The 23,379-nt window shown below is 46.9% G+C and overlaps 2 protein-coding genes and 1 long non-coding RNA gene across 7 annotated transcripts; 1 reads left to right on the top strand and 2 right to left on the bottom strand.

Annotated features, from left to right (window-relative positions):
* Positions 1–169: 169 nt before the first annotated feature.
* Positions 170–16,161, top strand: LOC143370366 (alpha-tocopherol transfer protein-like). Of its 3 annotated transcripts, none has more exons than XM_076815397.1 (5): positions 170–319; positions 13,838–14,011; positions 14,103–14,656; positions 14,774–14,924; positions 15,215–16,161. In XM_076815397.1, the coding sequence occupies exons 2-5, from the start codon at positions 13,843–13,845 to the stop codon at positions 15,244–15,246; spliced, it is 906 nt and encodes a 301-aa protein (XP_076671512.1). In that variant the 5' UTR covers positions 170–319; positions 13,838–13,842; the 3' UTR covers positions 15,247–16,161. The 3 variants fall into 3 exon arrangements, with proteins under 3 accessions (XP_076671512.1, XP_076671510.1, XP_076671511.1); XM_076815395.1 differs by lacking the exon at positions 170–319 and adding an exon at positions 2,043–2,373; XM_076815396.1 differs by lacking the exon at positions 170–319 and adding an exon at positions 12,052–12,727.
* LOC143370378 (uncharacterized) lies at positions 12,582–13,838 on the bottom strand. Its single transcript, XR_013085607.1, has 2 exons — positions 13,453–13,838; positions 12,582–12,850 (listed from the first exon to the last, which is right to left on the bottom strand). It is a non-coding gene; the product is annotated as an uncharacterized LOC143370378 (long non-coding RNA).
* Positions 16,162–16,224: 63 nt separating the features above from the next.
* LOC143370364 (alpha-tocopherol transfer protein-like) lies at positions 16,225–22,801 on the bottom strand. 3 transcript variants are annotated; one of them, XM_076815391.1, is made up of 8 exons: positions 22,446–22,801; positions 20,608–21,146; positions 19,904–20,299; positions 18,534–18,625; positions 18,170–18,415; positions 17,892–18,086; positions 17,149–17,320; positions 16,225–16,669 (listed from the first exon to the last, which is right to left on the bottom strand). In XM_076815391.1, exons 3-8 carry the CDS (start codon positions 20,172–20,174, stop codon positions 16,629–16,631), a joined length of 1,017 nt encoding a protein of 338 aa, XP_076671506.1. In that variant the 5' UTR covers positions 20,175–20,299; positions 20,608–21,146; positions 22,446–22,801; the 3' UTR covers positions 16,225–16,628. The 3 variants fall into 3 exon arrangements, with proteins under 3 accessions (XP_076671506.1, XP_076671505.1, XP_076671507.1); XM_076815390.1 differs by lacking the exon at positions 20,608–21,146; XM_076815392.1 differs by lacking the exon at positions 20,608–21,146 and having other exon boundaries at positions 19,904–20,159.
* Positions 22,802–23,379: the final 578 nt, after the last annotated feature.

Here is a 23,379-nt window from a genome sequence, read left to right as displayed (position 1 = left end):
CCGATCGATCGAATCGTTCCGCTCCGCTTATCGGCGCTGCTTCGCGGCGAGCACCGATGGCCATCGGTGCAGCGAACAAGTGGAGGGGGGGGGGGCAGACCAGAATCGTATCGGGTAGGGAAGGTCAGAGCTCAAGCAAGAGACCGGGGTCCCCGACGCGTTTATATAGAAGGGAGGGCCGCGATTTGTGCATCATCCATTATCACGCGGCATTTTGTTTTCGCCTGACGCGCGTCCCACGCTCGATCACGCGCGCGGTCAGAAGCCGCACGATCGCAGAGAACGACGACTGTACCGTCTCAGCAGGCGAACGTAACCGGTGAGTGGATTGTCGACCAGTTTCCCGTGGGGTTCGAACGGCAGGGGGGAAAGTCGCGGGACGCTGCCGAAACGCGCCGAAAACGGACACAGGCCTAGGGATATTTCGTCCGGCCTGGTCTCGCCTCCTCTGGGAAAGGAACCGGTGAAGGCATCGCCGTGCTGACTCGATCAACCACTGATGGGACTTTCGCTTCGAAGCGATTCCGCGAAGCGTTTTAGCGACCCTGCTTTTGGGACTAGGTCACTGGGTTCGTTCGATCAAGGTGACGTTTGCCGTCGCAGTGATGAGAAACGACGCGAGTTCGGTAACGAGATTCTCGCGGCAGCTTGGTGAACGAGTGGCCGATCTGCATTGCGTTGGCAGGTTCGTGGAGACAGTTGTGGGGGATCATCTTTGTCATCGGTTCGGAACAGTGATGCAAACGTCAGAGATTATCTTGAGGAGCAGAATGATCTGTTCTCTCACGCGAACTCTAGTCAATGCTGTAACCTTATTCAGCTGTTCATCGGCACGATCGATTTTAAGATTCTGTGCAACACTGAGTTACACGCAGCAACACAACCAGGCTTCTTCTTAATTCTCTTCATCGTTCCAGCGATGTTGCCCGCGACGTTTCTGTAACACCGCCGAGGAACCTTGATACTTTCGAGGAAGACTTTAGAAACTGGTCTCCCCTTGCGCGCTTTCTAATTTTCTCGCTAAGGAAGAAGTGACGTTTCTGTGAATTAGGAGCTTGCTCTCGAAACGCGGGTATTGAGTGAATCTAGAGGCTCTTTCTGTCGGGCAGTTGTGAAGACACCTTTGCGGAATGATAACCGCAAGTCACTTCGAGCCGAGCCTGTGCTTCAGCGCCAGGCCCGCGATCGTCACTGTTATCGCCTCGTTATACCTCCGATCGATTGTACCGACCGCGCCGGGGACGAATAACGATCGCAGTCCCGCGCTCCGCGGAGCAGAAAACGAATCGTTCTAATTAAAAGTTCGCGACCCGCTCATTAGTCGCCAGATGGTCTTCGAAAGACCTCCGTAACCCCTCAACGCGGGATCGCGAGATTTCTCTATTTTCCGGACGACCAACTCGACATCACACCCCAGTTCCCAGCTTACGCTGCGCGGATGAATAATTTAAACCATCTTGTTTCAATTCCTCCCCCCATTTGCCCCCATGAATTACTCACAGCGCCATATTCCTCGCCCCGCTCGTTGCGCAAGTAATTCAAGGCACGATACTCCATTTGCCCACTCTATTTACTCCACGAACGACCTAATACCTCGTGCTTCAACTTCCTGCTCTATCCACCGCGCCAATCCTTCCAGCCTCGATTTCCCAATTTCCCGCTGCACCCCTCGCTTCAGCGACCCAGCGCGCTAGTCTCCAATTTCCTCTCTACGTGTCAGAAATTTTTTAAAAACCTCCGCGTACCTCGAAAACTTCTCGAGATCCCCTGCTCTGTCGTTTAATCCCGCTTCCCCGCCGTTGCCGAGCCAGCCAATTTCAGAAGTGCCGAGCGGAAGCTTCGATCGAGGCAGCCTCTCGACAAAAGGAATCCATCCGCCTGGTAGTGTTTCGAAAGGAGATCCGTCGCCTGGTCAGCATACACGGTGAATCGTCGCCATGCGTTAGGCCAGCGCGCGCGAGCGCCTCTATGGAAAACCGCTGAGTTTTGCCTTTTCGACCCTGAAGGTGAACCTGTCGCGCGTATAAGAGCGGCCCACTGGGCCCGGGGCCGTCGCATTTTCGTCCGTTTTTCGATCGAACGCTGGTCGTCGGTCCCGCTCGACTCCTTCACGCCGGCGTGTCCCCTCTTCGGCGACTGTTTGACCACCGGGCCCGAGGATTCCCCGTTCCCTTCGCGTACTCGTCCATCAGTGCCAAGTTTAGAGGATTCGTTGGTTTCTGCGCCGCGTTTTACGCTCGATCGATGACTGATCGCAAGAAATTACCGCACGGCAGCTCCTTCTTTCGTCTTTGATAAAAAAAAAAAACAGTTGAAGGGAAGAGGGAAAACGACGGGGTGATTTGTTGGATGTACCCATGGCGTTGATAGCACGTGAGTAGAGGATGCTTTAATTTCGAGTGCGAGGGAATGGATGCCTTTCCAAGGGAGAACACCACTGTGACGGCCGAACAAATAAGCCGTTTTTAAGAATTTTTTTCAGGTATAATTTACAGTTCTCATATAACATTTTTATTACCTACGTTTAGTAAAATGTCTCAGGAGACTATAAAAAATAAAGAAACAGAAAAACATGCATAAATTTTAATATCGTAATTAATCTTCTGGACCCCCCACGCGCGCTGGTCGAATTATGGAACAGCAGGTCCGAAATCAAATTTCATTTATTTTTTATAAACTATATGAGTGTAGTTTCCGTTGTTACAAATTGTTTGAAATACGCTCCGAAAACTGTCCATCTTACTCGCGGGTTTTCCAAACTTTTCTTCTAAAATGCACCAGTTTTATAAAAATAGTTTGTTTAAGAAATCGGTACGCGTGAGGGTCTAGAAGATTAATTAATATATTAAAATTCATGCATGTTTTTCTATTTATATTCTTCTTATAGTCTCTTAAGACATGGTTCTAAAGCTGGGTAATCAAATTTTTCTATGAAAACTGTAAATTATTCCTGAAAAAAAATTTAAAAACGGTTTAATTTTCCGGCCGTCACGGTGGTGTTCCCCTCTAACTGAATTGAATTGATTTCCAAGCGCGGGGAGTTGTAACTTTCACTGTAGACGCGAAATTTAGATGAAGGCCCTTTTTCTCAAATTTGTCACGTGATCGCTTTTAAGCGCTTCACAACGATAATCCTCGTTAGAGTAGAAGAAGATCGCAGACAGGTCGGCAAAGGAAATCGGTTTTTCCCAGTTTCCAAGTACCACTCCATCTGCCCTGGCCGCGGAGTTTGTATTTTCATTAGGACAGCCGCGGATACACCTGTCCCCAAGGCCTCGGGCGACGCGCGAATTGTTCTTGCAAACACAGAAATTGTCTTCTTCTCCTTTGTTAGTAGCACCGAGGTGGACCCCGAGTATTACTCTCCGTTTCCGCGGCAAGGGGAATGGAGACGTCACGGTCAGACGCAGGACATCGTTTTTGCTCTAGGAAAAAAGTCGCGCAGATAAGGAACTCGCGCGGTATGCAAATAGTGTCTTTCCGTCCTCGGGGGGGATTTTTTCTGTTAAGTTGATTGGAAATTGAAATCGGCGATTTGAAATTATAATTTCGCGGCGTGACGCATGTCGAGCCGTTCCGGCGATAAATGAGATTCAACGCGTGTTCCAGGCTGGCAAATATAGATCTTCTCTCCCGAAGATCCGATCCCAACGACACTCCACGCGGGACATCACACTCAGAGTTTAAAAAATGTCTTAGGCGTCAGGCGTTTTCGTCTTATCTCGATTAACGAAGTGTGCAATCGGTAGCAATTTAAACACCGCCTATGCGACAGTATTACCGGCCCTAATGACGAAATCGTTGCTCACGTTTCACAACACTCCGTTCACTTCGCCGTCCATTTCGAGCCAAACGTGGTCATTGGAGGAGGTCGGTCGGCACAGACGTCCGGATCACAACTATTCCACGTGACAGCGTTTCGGAGAAGGCTGCGAGGAGAATGGTTCCCGCAGCAATTCTGCCCGCAACTTTTCGAATTCCACCCTAGTTCCTCCGTATCGTTCGATCGACATCGGGCGAGGCTTGTAGCTCCTCTTTGTGTTCATCGCACGTGTCCATTTCCCGCGAGGTGTCTTGCGAGCGTGCCAGCTATTTCAGCGGCCATGGCACGCTTGATACGTGGGCAATGTCTGCACGGCTACGTAGAAATGACACAATATCGACTGCTGCGAACGAGCGATAAATTCCAGCGGAGTTTAGGGCCGTTGGTCCCGTCGCTTCTCGCGGAGATCTTGATTGGAGCAGTGATTCGATTGACGAGGTCGCGAAAGTCCGAAGTCTAACGAAATCTGTTAAATATTTCCTCTCAGAAGTTTCCTCGTAGATTCCACGAATTCGTTGCTCTTTGAAAGATTTCCTGGTAACTTGTTCGTGGAAACAAGTAGCTTGGTCGGCGAAATATATTTGGCAGTGTTGCTGGAGGTCAGAAATTCTACTGAATTGTAGAGTACAGAAGCTTCTGTACTCGATGATTGTGTGGATAAAATTATTGGCCCCACCGTAGGCAGAAGCGTTCGACTTCCTCCATAATCCATAACCTTGTCTTCTTCCATACTTTCGCTCCGACGAGGCAATTTCGAATGGTAAACAGAGGATCGCGCCATTCTTCGCGTAGAATGTAGATTCTGAAATATGTCGATGCCACTGTTGCAAAGGAAAGTCGATTATGAGTCACGTGCGACGGCCCCGTGAAATTGTTTTCAATAGAAGCCGGCCACTGGCTGGCGCAAGGCCGCCAATTAATGATTTATCGGATAGAAATGAATTTCGATTAATGCAGGAGCAATAGATTTCAATAGAGGTCGATTCCCAGTAAAACTCCTACGTACCGTGAATACGTGAACTTCGAATTGAGCGTCGAGCTTACTTCTCCTTTTTCGAATACAGCTATTGAACCCTGGATCGAAATCAGCATTACAAAACAATCTCCCTTTCTCTGCATACATAATTCCTTCTAAATCATCTGACAAACATATCCCGTCACTTTCTTCGTCGCAGCCTCCAGAATCGGGTCCTCTCCTTATCGCGAAGCCCAATCAAAGCTAACGTAACGAACCAGTTCTGCGTTCTCCATAGATGAAACTTCGAAACGAAGCTTCCCTCTGTTCCTTTTGTTCGCCCTTTCTCTCTCGCTCCCGCCCCTTCTCCGCCACCGTCCCTTTCAGTCTTCCTTTTTGCCTTTCTTCTCGACCATTGTAAGCCCCCCACCCCCTCTTCCACCTCTATTTTCCCGTCTGTAGGCTGTTCCCCTTTCCATTTTGCAGGCCCGGCGAGGTACCCGGGTCATTTCTAAAATTGCTCGCACCTTTTTTCAATGAGCGCGGGGCGTAATCAGCGCGAGGAGAAGAACGGCCGCCTAGGAACGGATCTCCTTCTTTATACGATCCAACAATGTGGACAATAGCTTGAATTCCACTAATAACTTCTGCCGGAATAGTACCGCCGACTACTGTGCCGGAGTAATTCCGCCGGAATTATCATTTCTATCAAGTGGCAGTGATCTGCTTCTCGCGGTAATAGTCGCCCAAAGTAGCCGGGCGTCCCCTGGAGACCCACCTTGATGCATTTAATTACTCGAAACCCAACGGGTACCCGCTCTAATCACTTAGAACGCTCGTTATCGATTCTCGCTAACCACCTAATTACCTAATAACCTAATTCATCGCTCCTAATTATCCATTCCCCTCCCCCGTTTAGAGGGTCTTAACTCCCCTCTGCTCCGCGCCCCTCCCGCCTCTGAACTCTGATCCAACCCCTCCAACCCCACCCTCGCTACCCCTAATTTCCAGCCCCTGTTTCGCGAGAAAACGACCACGCGAAAAAGCCAGGGGTCGATGGAACCGTCTGTTTCGCCAGCGAGTTCCTCGCGGAAGGAAGAAGGGGGTTGACCGTCGTTTGGTCGACTTCCAGTTGTTTGCGGAGCCAACGATCGATGAACGGGCCGAGAAAACGATGGAGACCGGCGAGGACGTGTTCCTCGGCGATCGTTGGTCGAGTCCAGCAAACAGAGGGAATGGAATTATATTATCGACGATGGGAACCGTTCGCTCGGATTGCTCCCGCTGCGAAACGGGCGGCAGGCATTTTCTGATATGGAAAAATCTTCGCGATTGCATAAGAGAGTCTCCTGCGGGGCTGGCTTCCGCCCGAAACGAAAGGATGGTGGTTGCTTGTTTCGTGAAAGGGAACCGTTTAGGTTTAGGCGGAGGGGAATCGTTACTGTACTGTTCGAGGGATCCGCTTATCGATTCTGTCGAGGCTGATGCCGCTGAATGATGAGCAGGGAATACATAATTCTGCGTTTCATAAGGTTGTGCCGAGGAATCGTCTGATATTCTTCAGCTTGTGGTGCAAGGTGCTTGGTACTAGCTAGGAGATAGTTTGCGCGAGTTGAGTGATTAACGAGAGGACGTCGAGTGACGTTGACAGATATAAATGAAAGGGTAAATGAAGTAGGTGGCACGCACAGAAGTAAATTGATACCTGGGATGATCGAAGTGTAAGATATCTGAAAGCTTAGCTACCGTTTCGAAACCGCCCTCGCAGCTGTCGCTGTAACCGTCTACCCCCGCGAGTAATTGAAGAACGGCCGCCTGTTGCGACGTGAAATTACGCACACGCCGTAGAACAGCGATCGTAAAATGCAGGATTCGTGTATTGGCACGCGTTCAGCTTCTATTTCAATGTTTAAATAGCACGTGGAGCCCCGGTTGGTCGTGAAAGTATCTGGCTTAGCCCGTTGCACCCTTTTTCCGAGCAAGCACTTGCTGGTCGAATGCCAATTGTAACGGTGGGTCGATGCGCCCGAGTAGAATCGCCCGATAAGATTTCGCAGGGCCTGAATGCGGCCGGGGAATAGCCTGCGCGGCCCCGCCATAAATTGCAATTAAACTGGGAGGCAGTGGTGCGAAATTGAACTTTCCGGAATTATGAAAATTCATGAGGAGAAACAAGGATTCTACGCGCCCTTACTCAAGTTAAACTGCTAAACTTCCAACTAAGCTTGTTTTCCCCCGCGCAGAAAAACGGGGCGAGTTAACTGCAGAGTTAATGACTTCGGCTCCGCAACTTCGAAGCATCCGAAATCTTTGCCTCGATGTTCTCGAACGATCGAGCTTTCGTTTCCACTGCAAGCCACTTCTTCATTTATCGATTACCCCTGTAACTGCGGAATCTCAGATTCTACGTCTGCCTCCTTCGAATTCCCACTTTGATTACTTCCTACTTGGGGACTCAACTCGCCCGCCATCACTCCCGCCCGCGTTTACTTTTACAACTGCAGTCTCAGTGCACCCTCTGTTCCGAACTCGATTGCGTCTACCTTGGTCCATTACAGAAAGTGTAACGCTCTCGTTCGTTTCAGCTACTAGAATCCAGGTCCTCGATTTCAACGATCTCTAAGACTTCAAGTTACAGGCTACGAGCTTCTAAGCTTTCCCGATCGTCCCACTGACCAAACTGTTTTGCCGAATATCGACCGCAAGCAATATTGACCTAGGTCAGTACCCCGATCCTCTGACCCCAGAATCAGTATTCACGCATCTGTTCGTTGGACCTCGTTTCTATGTTCGTCACGCCCGCTTTCGAAACCGACCTGGTGGCTTTTGTATCCGAGAAAGAGGACACCGGTGACCCTGATCCTGGGACAGGTTCACCTCGAGCCTAGGCATCTCCTTTTCGGAGTCCCCTGCACCTCGAGGCCGCGGATGGCGAAAGAATTCGACCTCTGGCAACCTTCGATTTCGTAACCATTCATTTAAAGCGGAGTCGCTTAGGCGTTTGAACGCGCAGAATCGGAGACAGAACCGCGACAAGTCTAAGGCCCCTTTATGCCCAACCGTGACGTTAATAGTCGGTTAATTCGTTTGCCGATTCGACTCGCAGCATCGCTTCCGACGCACCTGTCGGCACAGGTCAATCGCTCCAATCGTAGTTTTCCTGCGATTCGTAGGGGTTAATCAAACATTCGAGCACCGACACGCGCGGAAGTACAATTTTACAAATGATTAGAAGGCTCGCATTCGTTCCTTGAAATTCGTACAGAAAGACTGATGGCTTCGTAACGACCTCTCAAGCCATATGCTACTTTTCCGCTGATGAAATATTAATACCGAGCTCAGTTTCATTACTGTGACTTACGACTGTGATTAACATTCACGAAGGAGTTAATTGCGAATGTTACTATTAACCTTGGAATCATAAGCGAGTTCGATGAGAGAGTTTGCAAACATCGAAACAATTTCTCTCACAGTAGGGGGAGTCCGGGAGACTTGACCATATGGGAGAGTTGAGCCGCTTCAAATATCTGCTTTAAATTTCGCGATAGCGAAAGAAAACGACGATCGGTAGTCCGCTTTAGCTGTGAGTCAGGAAAACGTGTTCAGAGTGAAATACAAAGTAAAAGCTCAATTAATTAAAGTATATAAGATAATTATTGTAATGTCTAAAGTTTGTGGCTACTTATTATAAACTAAAGCAAAATGTTGTTTCTTTTTCATTTGTTCCCGAGTTACTAGAGTATGGTCAAATCTCCCCGCATGGTGGATCATATCTCCCAGCGTTCGGGGAGAAATGAGCCAAATCTCATTTTCTATAAAATTTAATTCAGTGCTTACATTTATTAACTTATTGAAACGATATAACCCTGAAATTACAGTCTGATAACAAGGCTTCACTGTGACATAAATATAAAATCGATGCATGTCATACCCTAGATTTCATGGACCTTCAAGTAAAAGGTGGTTCAACTCTCCCGGACTCCCCCTATTTCATTCTTTGTCACCGTTTGTCTGCACGAGCGTGAAGAAATTGGCCGATCGGGGCACACGACGATGCGCGATACGTGACACCTGAAACGCGACTCGACCGTGTTTCGTTATTAAACATCGCGGGGATAGTCAAGTGTCGATCAAACACGAGCGAAAGGTTTACATAATTGGCACAGTTTGCACGGTGCTTTTCATCTCGTTTGTCATTTGCTAATTGCCGTTTGGATTACCTCATTGGTCCCCTCCTCCCCTCGACTTGTTCGAGGTCAGTTTTTCTTTCCGCAAACCTCGCCGTCGCGACAGATCCCCGATCCAATCGATTATTTATCCTCCGCAGGATCGCGGTCGCGAGTATTTTTCAGGCTCCGAAGCCTTTCTCTATTCGAACCAGGGGGGGGGGCGAATGGAAAACAACGCTCACGTGCTTCGGTGTATGCGATCTCGACTCAGCTTTAATTGAATCGCTCGACGAGACGTTACAAAACGATTCTCCCGCTGTGTTATTGTTTCCCATTATTCCCGTATCATTCTCTCGGTTGTTACGTAGACGCCAGAAGCGGCGCTTCAGTCCATCGCAGTAAAATACCGTCGAAAATTGCGTGTCACGATGGATTTACCTAATTTCCGGTCTGCGTCTGACACGGAGAGCGACTTTGTTCCACGCTGCTTACGTAAATCTTTAGCTGGCAACGTTCCCCTTTCCGCAACCTATTTAATCGAAACGCGCGACACAAACGGCACGGGCATTGAAATCTTTGCCCGACCCACGCGGTACCCTTTTCCTCTTCGTTCTCCTTCGAACCATTAACCCTAGAACAGACGCGCTTTGTGAACTTCGTTCACCGATCTGCGTATTTCCTTCATTACTTCTCGGTTAGACAAACATTCTCTCCACGCGATCGTGGTGTGTTTCTTTTGATTTTCATTTTTGATGTTAAAAATGTTTCACATATACTATTTCTGTGTTTTTAAATAAATTTACTGCATCTTTGGATGCATTGCTAATATTTTCCCATCGCCTTTAATTTAAGTTACCACTGTCAACAGAGAAACCGTTTCTGAAGTGTAATATACAAGGGGGCTAAAATGATTATTTTCAACTGATCAACTGAGTTCCACCACGCGCCTGCTCGTGTACCTCTCATTGGCGCGCCCGCCCGGGGGTTAAAGAGCACAGTGTCTTCGTGCCATTTGCTTTTTGCAAGTAGAGGAAAGAGCGCAATATGAGCGAGTCTGATAGTCTGTATCGAGTAGTTGTGCTGTGTAAACGTTCCGCGTAGCGAGGAGGAATGTTTGTCGTTGCACGAAGCTCGTGTAACGAGATCAAGAAGAAGCGTGGATGTTTAGTGGAAATAAATAGCAATATTAAAGAGAACGATCCGAATATCTACGAAATTGCTGAAGCTTTCATTGCTCTCGAATCAGTTCGACGTAGGTCGCAAAAGCTCATTAATAAAATTTAGATCCCCAAACACTGTGGACTCCATTAAATCGCAGTATTAAAATCTCCGTTCGCCACGCGTGGACCGCGTCGAATGTTAATTCGCCGCAGCGATTTCAGCGGAACGTGTGATACACTGACGTCAAAACGCCGGTTTTCCCACCGAAGCGATAACAACCCACACGATTTCCGCGCGCGAATATCGAAGTGATAATCGTTAAAGCAAACTGCCCCCATGGAGCGTTAAACTTCGGAAGAGTCGCTTGCAGAATATTACGCTGCGGAGCGTTTAAAGAATGGCTGCGAAGGAATCGTAAGGATCTCCATAAGGAATAATGCATTTCCGATTACGAGACGCAACCGATGGATGCGAGTCGATCGCGAATTACGTTAGCGGAGGAGCGCGCGCCGAATGGAAAGTGAGCCGAACGACTTTTCTTTCCTCCATTAGCAGTCCCTGGCGCTTACAAATCGCCGCGTCGACACACCTTAGTCATTTTTATGGGACAAATGTTTGCGGTCGCAGAGGGACAATATTAACACGTCCAAGGTAAAGAATAGGCGTCGTACCTTTGTCCCCATTCTCCTTCGCTCCCCTGAAAGAGAAGGAAGGCACGATTAGCGAAAAGACTTTGAACAGAGTCTGTTTATCGCGAGTAAGTACGAAGAAGAAGGTGTTGCACACTCTCCGCGAGGAGGCGTCGAAGAAACGACTCGAAGTCTGCAGGTCGGCGCGGAGGAATGCACCTTGCACGCTCCAGCTGCGAGCACGTCATTAGAAATCGCAATTGCGAATCTAATCGCGTTCGCCTGGCCGTGGGGAATAGGAAGGAGGGAAGATGCGCCGTTCGAGAACCGTTTCGCAGCAAAGAGATCGGTGCTCCCGAGTCACGAGCCACACTTGGGCAGCATTATCACGAACGGAGGATTTTCGCGAGCACACGCGGCGGGTGTAATGATCGACCTGGCTAGCAAAGGGGGCGGACAATCGTCAGAAGTGGATTTAATTGCGGTTTCAACGACGATTAGAGAGATATCCAGCGGCGAAGACCGTTCTAGCTGATGAAGAGGAGCTGGACGTCACGCGGACTATATATGCGACGAAGGAGGCTTGTCTGAAAAGAAGACGACTCTGGGAATCTGCGGCTACGTTGACGAAGAAGTTCGTCGAAGATTCTGAGCTCTGTTTTGCTTTCGGTTGCATCGACAGTGCGATCCCCGAGTGCAAAAGTGTCGGGTGGGTTCTCTTCGGAAACGAACTGGTGATTAACGTCTCTACGTTCGCGCCAGATTCTTTCATGCAAATGCAGTGGCTGGTTGCAATGCGCGCTGCTGCGGTGAATCGATGCGCTGACATTCGCGGAGTCGTTGTTTTCAGCGAAAAAATTCGTTTGCAAGCCCGGCCGAGGCGAAACGGGTTCTGAATATATTTCTGCGACACCAGTTTCACTTGTCTTTCTATTTCTTTTCCGCAAGGACCGGCGAGCGAGATTGTTTCCCTGCCTCGCGAAAACATGAATTTCAAGCTGCCTTGGCGCGCAGTTCAGATTTCGTAAAGCGAAGGATTAAATTCTGCGACGTTTACGGCTGCGTTTAATTGTATTCGCTTTTTGAGCTCTTATCGTTGTAATCGTTGCTATTGCGATCGGCGGGTAATGGCAGTGCACAGTGTCTTTGATTATCAAACTACAGCGTTACACCGGTACGCCGAGGTCAGCGTACTCTAGGGACTGATAAAATTGCTCGACTTTCGAACTGGTAGCGTCGCGTTGTAGTTCCCCGGGCTTCGGGAAAGGAAAAGCAGGCGTTCCATCGAAATTAGTAGCGCGACTGGCAACTCTGGCAACTTCAGAATTGAAAATCATGAATTGAATAAAAAGATTAACGAGAAGCTTGCAAAGCGAATATTTCGCTCGGATAGCCGAAACGCGAAGCAGCAGGAACGTGTGCGCGCAAGAAGAATTACCATACGAAAGTAGCTTTCGAAAATTTATTAAACATACCGCTTGCTACAGCTGTGAATATTCTTTGCTTCGCGCCTGAACTGTCGAGGAATCGATGTGCGTAAACAGTGTTTCGGCGATCGAGGATTGACTATCGAGAGAGGCGAATAAAAACAACCGCGAGCAAGTTTTTTGAAAGAGGCACTACCAGGAATATGTTGGACGGAGCTCGCCGGAATAACTAATAGTTTCCTTGAAGTGTAGCCTCGCACTATGCAGACCAGATTCAACGAGCTAGTGAGTCAGAGCCATTACGGAATCGTGTTTTCTGGCTCGCTATCGGCGGATTACTCAGCGATGTTTTAATTAAAAAGTTTGCGAGTCGTGTATTCAGCTGTTAGTTAGCAGTGCGGATGGTCTAGAGAAAGGTGGTCGGCTGCTCTATCGAGGAAAGGAAATTGCAGGGTCCTCTTCGTTTCCTTTCATCCCGGGAGTTCGATTGGTATTCCGTCTGGGAAGAAGAGGCGAGCTGAACGGGCAGGAAAATTAAAGAATTTTCACCATGGAGCTGGGAAGTTAGTGTCCGACGTAGTAGATTAATTCTGTGCCTCCTTTTCTCTGTAGTTTCGTAAGATGATTATTGGGGATACAAAGGTAGACGCTTTGTAGAGTACAATAGATCGTGCGTGCAATGATGCCTGCTGCGCAGGGCTTGAAACCGTTGTTATAAAGATTTCGGATCTTGAAAGAGTTATGAAGAACCTTTATTCGGAATAACCGTTATAAAGAACCTAAATATCAGACTATATAAGTATAAGTTACGGTTTCTATATAGCTATGTAACTTTTATTTTTTAGGTTCTATAACTTTTATTTTTTAGGTTCTATATAAGTTACAAAGCGGTTATAGAACCGATTCTTGTAACGATAAAATTCTGCACAATCGTTACAAGAATCGGTTCTATAACCGCTTTGTAACTTATATAGAACCTAAAAAATAAAAGTTATAGAACCTAAAAAATAAAAGTTTAAGAACCTAAAAAATAAAAGTTATAGAACCTAAAAAATAAAAGATATAGAACCTAAAAAATAAAAGTTATAGAACCTAAAAAATAAAAGTTATAGAACCTAAAAAATAAAAGTTATAGAGCTATATAGAAACCGTAACTTATACTTATATAGTCTGATATTTAGGTTCTTTATAAGGGTTATTCCGAATAAAGGTTCCTCATAACTCTTTCAGTCAGAACCTTTATATAACAGTTTGCAACAGTTATTTTCGAAACCAATTAAAGCCCTGCTGCTGCGTGTTGCACGTGGTTTTCAAGAAAATTTAGGTTTCAAATTTCATTGATTTCACGCATGGCACAGTCGTCTAGGATTTCATTGACGCGTTCGTTCGTCACTCCACAAACTCCATTACTGTTTGAGTTTACGGTCATTGCTGGTGACGTGATTGGGAATGACAGATTCTGGTGGCTTGTTTGCTTCCTGACGTAGCAATTTACATATTCGTTGATCTTCGAGTTACGAGTAATGTCGTAGCTGACGCATGGAAAAGGAATACGTAGCCAATCGACAGGCATCCCTTAGAAGCCTTGAATTCGTCTAATTCCAAACTATGGAACGTAATCTTGTTTTGTCCATCGAGAGCACCGCTAAATATCGCATGCTTCACATTTGCAGCAACAATGTTGACCGACTGGGAGCACCTACCCTCGCTGAAGCTCGGGGACTTCACCCTCGAGTTCGAGCTGGGCCCGCCAAGCGCAGAACTGCAGGAAGTCGCGAAGAAGGAACTTCGCGAGAGCCCTGAATTGCAGCAGGAGTCCATGGCTCAACTTAAGGAGTTACTGAAAGGTGAAAACTATAAAAAGATACTAGCAAATATTAGATAGCATGCCCTAAGGCAGAAGAATCGACGATTTAAATTATTCTTCAACGTCCGCAGGTCAGAAAGATCTGAAAGTGCCAATAGACAACGAAGCCTGGTTGATCAGGTTCCTCAGGCCGTGTAAGTATTACCCAGAGTCGTCATTGAAGCTCGTGAAGAGCTATTACAGCTTCAAGGTGAAACACGCGAACGTTTACAACGGGTTGAAGCCCAGCCACGAGAAGAACATATTCGAGCAGAACATTCTGACGGTGCTGCCGAATCGGGACCAGCACGGGCGAAGGGTGGTGATCATCGAGCTGGGGAAGAAATGGAAGCACAACAAGTGCAACCTCGACGAGGTGTTCAAGGGCTGCGTCATCTACCTGGAGGCAGCCATGCTGGAGCCCACCACGCAGATCGCTGGGGCTATCGTGATCTTCGACATGGACGGGCTGAGCCTTCAGCAGACGTGGCAATTCAATCCCCCGTTCGCGAAGAGGATCGTCGACTGGCTGCAGGACGCGATGCCCCTCAGGATCAAGAACATCCACATCATCAATCAGCCGTACATCTTCAACATGGTGTTCGCTCTGTTCAAACCGTTCCTCAGGGAGAAGCTTAAGAGCAGAGTGAGTCGAACCGTTCCTTGGAACCTTCTGTTAATCCTCTAATCAGAATTCTTGCTCGCAATGCCTCGTGGGTGGTGTAACGCTTTAAATACACATGGCGAATAACGTGTGCTTCAGATTATCTTCCATGGAACAGATCGCAAATCGTTGCACCAGTACATCTCGCCGAAGTGTTTGCCAGAGTGTTACGGAGGGACCCTGCAGATTCCACGGGTGACAGGGCCGCAGTGGTTGGAACTGTTGTTACTATGCGACAAAGAATACGACGGTACGCAAAGTGAATACGTAAACAGCCATTGGAGATCATACACTTTTCTAATAAACGCAAATCTCTTTGATCATCTCTGTATCGCGCTGTTAAACTTCTTCCATGGGAGGCAAATAAAGCATTATCACAGATTTAACCTCAGTAGTTACTTTCTTCATTATCGAATTATATCAGAATTAATATCAGATATAGAAGGGTTTCATTGAACAAGTGGAGGCTATCGAAGGAGTTCTCCGATTCCATCGGGATCGCCAGTGTTTTCTTTTAATGATTTTCTTTCCTGTTTTCAGCGATCAACTCTTACGGTTACAACAAAAACTAGAGTTAGGTAGACTGCAGCGTCCCTTCGAGGATGAACGAAGAAAACGATTGTTCGTAGGTTGCGGTCGAAAATCGGGAACTGCAACGATTCTCGGACAAATTGGTCGGCTGTGGGTTCATCCGGTCGATCTGCCGATCGAAATTCGGTGACCGAACCAGTCTACTTATTTAGAAATAATATACTTCCCTCCCCAGATAACTGCATTTCCGTATGGAACAGCAATCGCAGAGCAGATGCAGCGTTGCTGCGCTTTGATATTATATTATTACGAGAAGAGAAATGATATTTATCTAGCCTTAGGAATTTATTCGCGCTGTAGACTAGCAACCGTAGTTGTATTTTTAATTTTACCAGAAATACGATAAATCGCATTGTAAAGAGCAGGGACGTAGAGTATCCAATAAATGGCACGACGTTTGTGTGTATAATAATCCGCTAGCCAAGAGCTTGGACGTAGCTTCTGAATTCTGTGAATCAAATGGAGCCCTCTTTGTTCTGCGAGGGCTCAGAAATACTTTTGAATAAGTTATCTAGCAATTAAGTAGATTTTTGTTTAAATAAGAAAAGGGACCGGTGGCGCACGTTGCTCCCTTCGTCCAGGAGCTTCAGTTTTACTTATCCATCGCGAGAAGACATTTGTAAAATATGTGCTTGGCGCTGAAAGGTGCGAGTAATGGGCGATCAACTAGAATACACAATTAGCCGAACAAATAACTAATTGCTCGTTGCTCGCGTTGCCTGTAAACTCTTCCACTGAAGCTTCTGCGCTGGAAATTTTGCAGTAGCAAAAACTACCGGCCTTCGACGCCCTAAATTGTTAAATCGATAGACCTATGTTATATTTTCTACCGTGGAATATTGTTAAATATTTTTGTATGCTTGAACCTCACGATTAAACGTTTCCGTCGAAGCCTTCGTTGCGAACCGTTCCTTTATTGCACGCAAGTTTTCACCAATAATAAAAAAAAAATATCTTCATTGCCGATAACAGAAATAGTTGTATTCTCTTTTCGTTGTCACTTCGATGCGTCCGTAGACATTATACCCTTCGTAACTGCGATTAACAACAATTACTCCGGCTACCGATATACAATTCCTTCGTTTCACACATGTCTACTGTAACTGCGAGACGTAAAACAACAGGACTGATTTTTAAAAGAAAATCTTACAACGCGATAGTTAATCGTAACGATGCCAAAATAACTTATTTAACGTTTCGAACTCTGTGCTGGGCACCGATGCTCGAATCACCGCTGCTCCATCTCCCATAGCCCCCATTTCCCCTCGTTCTCAAATCTCGGAAAGGATCACGGAGAAAATCGCGGTACCGCGATACCTCGACGCGTACCAGAGGTTGATAACGAGTAGATGCGCCCAGTTCCTTATCGCTTCGCGCTCTTCGTGTATCCGTACTTGCCAGAAGCTGAAAAATATGCAGTCGAAATAGAACCAGCAGAGTCACATATTAAATTCATCGAAGCTCCCGTTATCCTAAGTTGCAGAAGCGATCGAGCTAATAGCGAACAGAACAGATATTCGCCAGACCTTGAGCAAGCCTCGAACTTCGATCTCGGACGTCACACGCAAATCTCCTCGCCACGTTAATTAGATCCCGCGCGACGTAATTCCCCGACAAAGTTTCGCGGGCCCAGTGATCAGCGTTTTCTCGGGCGACCGTCACCGTGGAAAATTATACGCGACGGGATTGCGCAACGGAAATCTGGGCAGTTTAATAGCGCGTTGCGACGCGGCACGGCTGCACGTGACTACGCAGAGCGCGAGGCTTAGACGGAGCACGGATGGAAATCGTCCGGGACGGACGAAAGTTAAGCCGCTGCCCTGATCGATATTGGATAATAACTTCGAACGTTTAGCAAGAAATTTGGGTAAATCGTGGATTACCTTCGAACTCCTTCTCGAACCAGCAGAAATAATCGCAAATGCCATTACCGATCGGCACGTTTGGCATGACGAGTTCTCCACCAAATTCCGTGGGCAGACACTTCGTGTCCAGGTGGGAGGACAGCGACTTCCGATCTGTCCCGTGGAAGTGAATCCTCTTGCGCGTTTTCTCCTGAAACACGTGGTTTCAATGCACTGCGCTCGACTTGTCTTTTCAGTAGAAAGAAATATTCGCCACAGCGGAGATTATTGTTCTAGTTCGCGTAATCAATGCGCTGTACACGGTAATTAGAAGCAGCAATTATCGTATTCAGGTTACTGCTTTCACCTTGCCTCGTGGTTAAATGGCGGACGGCGCGGAGCGAGGAATTATTTCGTTAGCGTTGGAGCTCTGTGAAAGCTACTTGTCCCGTGGGATTTCGTTATTCTCTGGATTCGCTCGTATATTATTGACTCGATTCACCGTTTGCCAATGTAAACTAGTAACGTTGTGGTCTCTCTTTCGTCGAGGACGAGGAACACGAGGCGAGGAGAGTTAACAGTATTCTGAATGCAGCGTGGAGTGAAGAAGAGTCAAAGAGTGGCCAACTCTTCAAGGTGAACATTTCAGTGGATAAAACTATTACTCATCCGCAACGATCGTGGCAGGTGTTTTCACCGTGATATCGCCCTAGGCGACACAGCAGCCCACCTTATAATCGATCGCAAGGAGAGAAATGCAAATGAGAGTGTTTAATGCCCACCAGAAGGAAAGGTTTGAACAGAGCGAACACCATGTTGAATATGAAGGGCTGGTTAATTATGTGGATACCCTTCAGACGGCAGGGCAAGCATCTTTGCACCCACTCTGTCACCGAGGCCGCGAAGCTCGGGGTGAAATGCGTGACTTGGGTCAACGACAAACCGTCCATGTTCAGTACCACGTGAACGCCGGCGATCTGAAACAGAGAACGCGACGTTTGAGTAGTTGCTCCACCTTCTCACGCTCTTCATAGAACAAGTAGACTTTTTATGCACGAACCTGAGTCTTCGGCTCCGACATGGCCGCGTCCAACGACAGCATAACAGCTCGGAATATTTCATCGACGGAGATGATCTTCGCGTTCCATTTCTTGCCGGCGTTGATCAAGAGTATCCTGCAACCCTGGTCCGTCCTCTCTGGCAACGGTACCAGGATCTCCGAGCTCAGGACCTTCTTCTCGTTGCTCGGTAGCAAATTCTCGGAGTAACGTGGATGGGTCAATCGGTATTGGTAGAACCTCTTCATCTACGGAACGGGGGAAAGCAAGCGTGAAGATGACGATCTTCCAGGCAGATTTAAGGCTCGATAATTCTACCCATTGCGCTAGCTTCGAATTGCAAGTGGTCGTAAGCATTGACTTTACCAGTTCGATGGTGCTTTTGGGATACCACTTGCACGGGCGAAGGAATTTCTGGAAGAACTCGTCGTCGTCTGGTAGGTGCAGGTCAGGCTCGTCTGGGAATGGAAAAGAGGATTTTCAAAACGTGCTGTTACTCGGACACTATTGTTCGTTCGTACAAAGACGAACGTTCACTAAAACGAATAAACATTCGACGGAAATATTTACGCAACAGCTGTGAATTATTGTGGGTTGTCAGCTGTGAGTAGCCATGAAAAAAATGGAGTTCGCGATTTAGTGAATTCTTTAGTAGAAAGCATTTCTTGTGCATTCTGTGAGTATCACTCTCATCTTTCGTACAGTTTATTTGATCGACTGGTGAGACTCGACGAGCAAGTACAACTTTCGTTTTCACCTGACCGGTTTTCACCATTAAACGCGAATTCATGTACACTGTGGCGTCTTGTCGAGCTAATTTCTTTATAAAATTGCGATCACTACTTCTATCGTGAACCAGACCGCTTCCTAAGTAGTTACTCAATCTTGATACGATTATCAAACATTCATTATTGATTTAATTAATCACTCCCTCTTTAATCCGTCTGATAAGAGTACTTTGTTCCGTCGATCATTAGATAAATATTTCTTGCAGTGTTTATCGAGCTATCGATTAAAAACGTGATCACGATCCTGCCAATTCCATTTGATAATGTTTATCGCTAGTCGATCTAAGCAAGATTGAATTTTCTTCGCGTTATCCAAATTTTAACCAAATTCGAGTAGGCTGACGCGAAACAAAGAAATTTTCATATTATCCACTGTCGATTCGTGAACAAAAGCTATCACGATTAACATTCAGAATCGTTTTCGAGTGTACGAAAATAATTCACCATAGAGCCACTGAAATCGTAAGTTTATTCACGCCCCAGGGTTTCCAGAGTTCTACACAATGAATTTTAATGAACTTCCTACTGTCTTTCGACATTCAACTGTTTCTCCTTCCCAAATGATGTCCTTTAAATTACAGTAAAAGTTGCCGAGGAACATTCTGATTAATTGATTAACCACCTTCCATATCGATTTATCAGATCTAGCTCTTCACTCTCCCCTAACCGACCCAATCGCATCAACACTTTGTCTTTTCTCACGCACTCCTAAGGCTTCCATTACCATCTTCACCTAACAATTACCTTTTCCTTTCACTCTGAGATCCCCGCTACCACTTTTTCTCACTAACCACTACCTCCCCCTTCCCTCAATCTGTAATTGCAACCATCATTCTCTCTACTTCCTCGAAACCTTTGGATTTCAATTTAAATCTCATTGGCCAGACTCAATTGCCATTTGGCAGTGCCATTGGTTGGCAAGGTGGGCGATTTCCGAGAGATAGTTACCTCTGAGTAGATCCCTAATGCCCTGCAAGCTCTGCTGAACAACCTCGTCCGTCTCCCTGAGCTCCCTCTTGGCTTTCTCCCTGTAATACTCGCCCCCATCGTCGAATTCCGCCGTCAACTGGAAGTTGCCCACCTTGAACTGCGGCACCTCCCTCAGCTTCGTGATCGTTCCTCCGGTAATATGCTCCCCTTGCCTCTCCATGTCGGAGGAACCCTTGCCAAGGCTGCCCCTACGTTTGCTAGGAAGCACCTCTATCTGTCGGACATACATGATGAACTTCCTCGGCCAGGAACTTAACCGATGGCACGCCGACGACCGACACTGTTGTCTTTCGTTAATATATACTTTGCACCGCCTTATCACGTCTCAAGATTGCTTATCACCTTACGGCCGTACTAGAATATTCATTAAATGAAAATACAGAATGTTATTTAGTAAGTAGGCTATTAGGGGATGGACGATTCGACATACGAGTGCAGACGACTTTGTGAGAGATTTCAGAATGCGATAAACTCTGCAACAGTACGTTCACGAGGAAACGAGGAAGTTCTGAAGGTAATTCGAAGGGGATAGGTTTCTGAGGAGCAAGGGAGGGTGTATAGAGTTCGGAGGAGGATGTACGTAAGGATGAAAAGCCTTGAGATTGAAGATGAAGGTCACGTGCACAGAAAGCAAGCTAGTTTCTTAAGAGTAACATTTTTACCCATTTCTGCAGGTATGACTCGGACACTTTCCCCGTTAACAGATCATCGGCCACCGGCGCTCGGCAGACAAACGCACAAAGTAATCATTGTGTCACTTTGGCATTCCTAAGCCTTGTCAGATTTCTGCTCGGAGCAACGATTCATTGGTGGAGATTTAGCAATTATATTAAACAGTAGAGACGGAACTCGAGGTTGCCTGAAGATAACTGTTGCCTCAACTCTCCCAGCTGTTCTGGCCTCTGTGTTCAGTGTACTGTTCTTTGGCGTATAGTGTCGTGCTCGGCTACAGTATTTCCATACCACGGTAGCCTGTCTGTACCGTTTACACCACGATGAATCTCCGTTTCAAGCAGATTCACGGGCGCGGAGCATGTCTGACGGGTGAGCGCGGGATTGTCGCCGGAACGTGTTTGGTATCGTGTGTCAAATAGGCGATTCATCGCGATTCTCTGTTTTTCCACGTCGATATAACTCTACGCTATATTCGCGTGAGATTTCTTCCTCGATCCCTTCTTTCTGTCTGCCCCGATCGATTAGTCTGAAGCAACAAACGGACCGACAGCTTCGTGGTTCTTGTTTGTGGGCGTTCGGAGGTGTTCGTGGAAAGTGTCCGCCTGATTGTGAGTATAGTGTGATGTCGGGGGCTACACTGTGCAAAGTGTGATGAAGTTTACACTATGAAATCTCATTACCATTAGCGGAGATTCGAAAAGCTGTGATGTCAGAGTTCCTCTGTAGCGCGGCTTGGTTTCACTGTTTACGTGAGTTCTGTTTGATGTTCGTAATCCTGGGCACCGGTGCCTATTTAGTTCTCGTGATTCTCGAGCGTGTTAATATTTCGGACTGTGTATTGTGACGCGTGTTTTGCAGGTGAATTCGTATAGTTTCTGGGAAGTTTAATTTCGGTCGGTGTGCTGGGACGATTCGGGATGATCGCTCTCTACGATCGAAACTTTAAACGACAGAGAAGTGAAAGTGGAAGTTTAGAGTCTGGCAATAGAGCAAGTGGAATCATTTCACTCGGCCTGACAAAATTTCTTATGTCACTCAGCTTTCTATATACACATTAACGTTTGCCACGGCTCGCAGAGGACGGACGATTTTTTTCAAACAACGCTAAACGCGTCTGTTCTTTGTTTGGTGGAAAAATCACCGAATGTGTCTCTGACTGTTCTATCAGCCATGGCACTGAATCGTACAAAGTGCATCCTCTGCTGCGTCTATTTATGTTTAGCGCATGGGCATCCTGATCCACATTTCCCTGCCTGATAAGATAATGGGGTCAATCTATGATCGTTTGCAAAGACTCGATTTGAACAAACATCGCTGTAATTTCTGTTCGATCGTTATTAACAGTGCGTCGCGTTGTTTGGGGAGGTATGAAAACTGTCGATTGCTAATAAATCGAAGTAAGAAGCTTGCGTAATTTGACGCTTTCAGAAGTTTCAGGTCAAAAGCTTGCTGACTGGAGGGCTCGAATGAAGGAGAAAGTTCGTTTACTCCATTTCAATTTCCACTTGCGACTCTTACGTCACTGCAATTTCACATACAAGTTACTCTCGCCCAGTACATTATATATTCGATAAGAAGTCCTGCTCAATTTTTCCCCCGAGCTTTTACCGAAAAGAATGCCAGCTACTTTAAAAATCAAAGTTACGCGATTCCAATTTCACTAAAGTGTATTTGAAGCCCAGCACACCGTCTCGACTCTACCTGTAATCTAAATCTGCGGCTCCTCGAATCTCCACATCGTCCACCATGATCTCTAATCGTCAAAAATCAACCTCCACCAGGAGAACCAAAGAACGAGCTACAGTTCGTACGTTTAATGAAATACCTGAGCAAACCAAGCAGGACCGTCGAGCCTGTTTCTCCTGGAAGCCACTTAAAAGGAGCCTCTAGCCTTCTTTAGGATTAGTGAGACGCTTCTAGTGAGTCTAACTGCGATCAGAATTTCTTGGGAGATGCGTTTTCTCCAGCGGGGGATGGGTCACAGTGCCTCCAGTGTCGTCTCACGGTCTCGAGTGAGGAAACTCTCGGTGCTCTGGGAACGGAAGGTCGTCGACTGCCAGGCGCATGAAGAAGCGGTGGAGAGAGAAGGACGATGAAAGGCGCGATCGGCCGCGGTGGAAACAGGTAGCACGCGAAGGTGGAACCAGCGCGGTCGAGGGCACGGTGAGGACTGCTTCGGGCCGAAGTTGTAAGTTGGAAATCGTCAGCGGCTCTTCTCCCACCCGCGATCGCGGTTCGTGACAGTGGGAAGGACAGGGGTCACCCTTTGTCAGCATTGCTTGTAATGAAATTTTAATATCTATCCTAGGTGTCAAATGTCGGACGTTACAGCCGGAAATTCACATGCTGTTTACATTTTGTTTTACATTTTCGCATTTCACTACACACACACACTGTAATAGTCAGGGTTCGTGATTTTTCTTTTTCCTCTTTGATTTACGTTCGAGAAGAGTATGTAGAGAGCATTGTGACGAGCAATGCGCTATTTTTCTTTTGCTGGTACAGTTTAGTTTGAGGGAGGCTGAAAGGGAGGAGAGGGGTTTTGTGGTTTCCATTTTCCAGGGAGATTTTTGTTGCATTTATTCTTGATCAGGATAACTTTACCGATGATTCGCACGATAGTTGATCGTATTGGCAGAATTGAATATTCTTCTTCTTGTGATATAGGTATGTATGTTAATAAGCCCTAATTCAATGAGAACGTTCGCAGTTTCAGCATGTCCCTTTCCACTGGTTTGCTTTGCTTTTCGATTTGATTG

This window comes from Andrena cerasifolii, chromosome 6 (genome assembly GCF_050908995.1).
Source record: "Andrena cerasifolii isolate SP2316 chromosome 6, iyAndCera1_principal, whole genome shotgun sequence".
Lineage (NCBI taxonomy): Eukaryota > Metazoa > Arthropoda > Insecta > Hymenoptera > Andrenidae > Andrena > Andrena cerasifolii.
Note: the sequence above shows the minus strand (reverse complement) of the source record. Positions and strands in the feature narration are given on the sequence as shown.

Bases quoted from the DNA above. Each gene is read 5' to 3' on its own strand.
- LOC143370366 (XM_076815395.1), top strand. The intron at 14,012-14,102 runs GTGAAAACTATA...CAACGTCCGCAG, and splicing joins ACTTAAGGAGTTACTGAAAG to GTCAGAAAGATCTGAAAGTG. The intron at 14,657-14,773 runs GTGAGTCGAACC...CGTGTGCTTCAG, and splicing joins GGGAGAAGCTTAAGAGCAGA to ATTATCTTCCATGGAACAGA.
- LOC143370364 (XM_076815391.1), bottom strand. From the start codon at position 20,174: ATGTATGTCCGACAGATAGAGGTGCTTCCTAGCAAACGTAGGGGCAGC. The intron at 18,416-18,533 runs GTAAAGTCAATG...CCCGTTCCGTAG, and splicing joins CCAAAAGCACCATCGAACTG to ATGAAGAGGTTCTACCAATA. The intron at 16,670-17,148 runs GTAATCCACGAT...CATATTTTTCAG, and splicing joins GTTCGAGAAGGAGTTCGAAG to CTTCTGGCAAGTACGGATAC.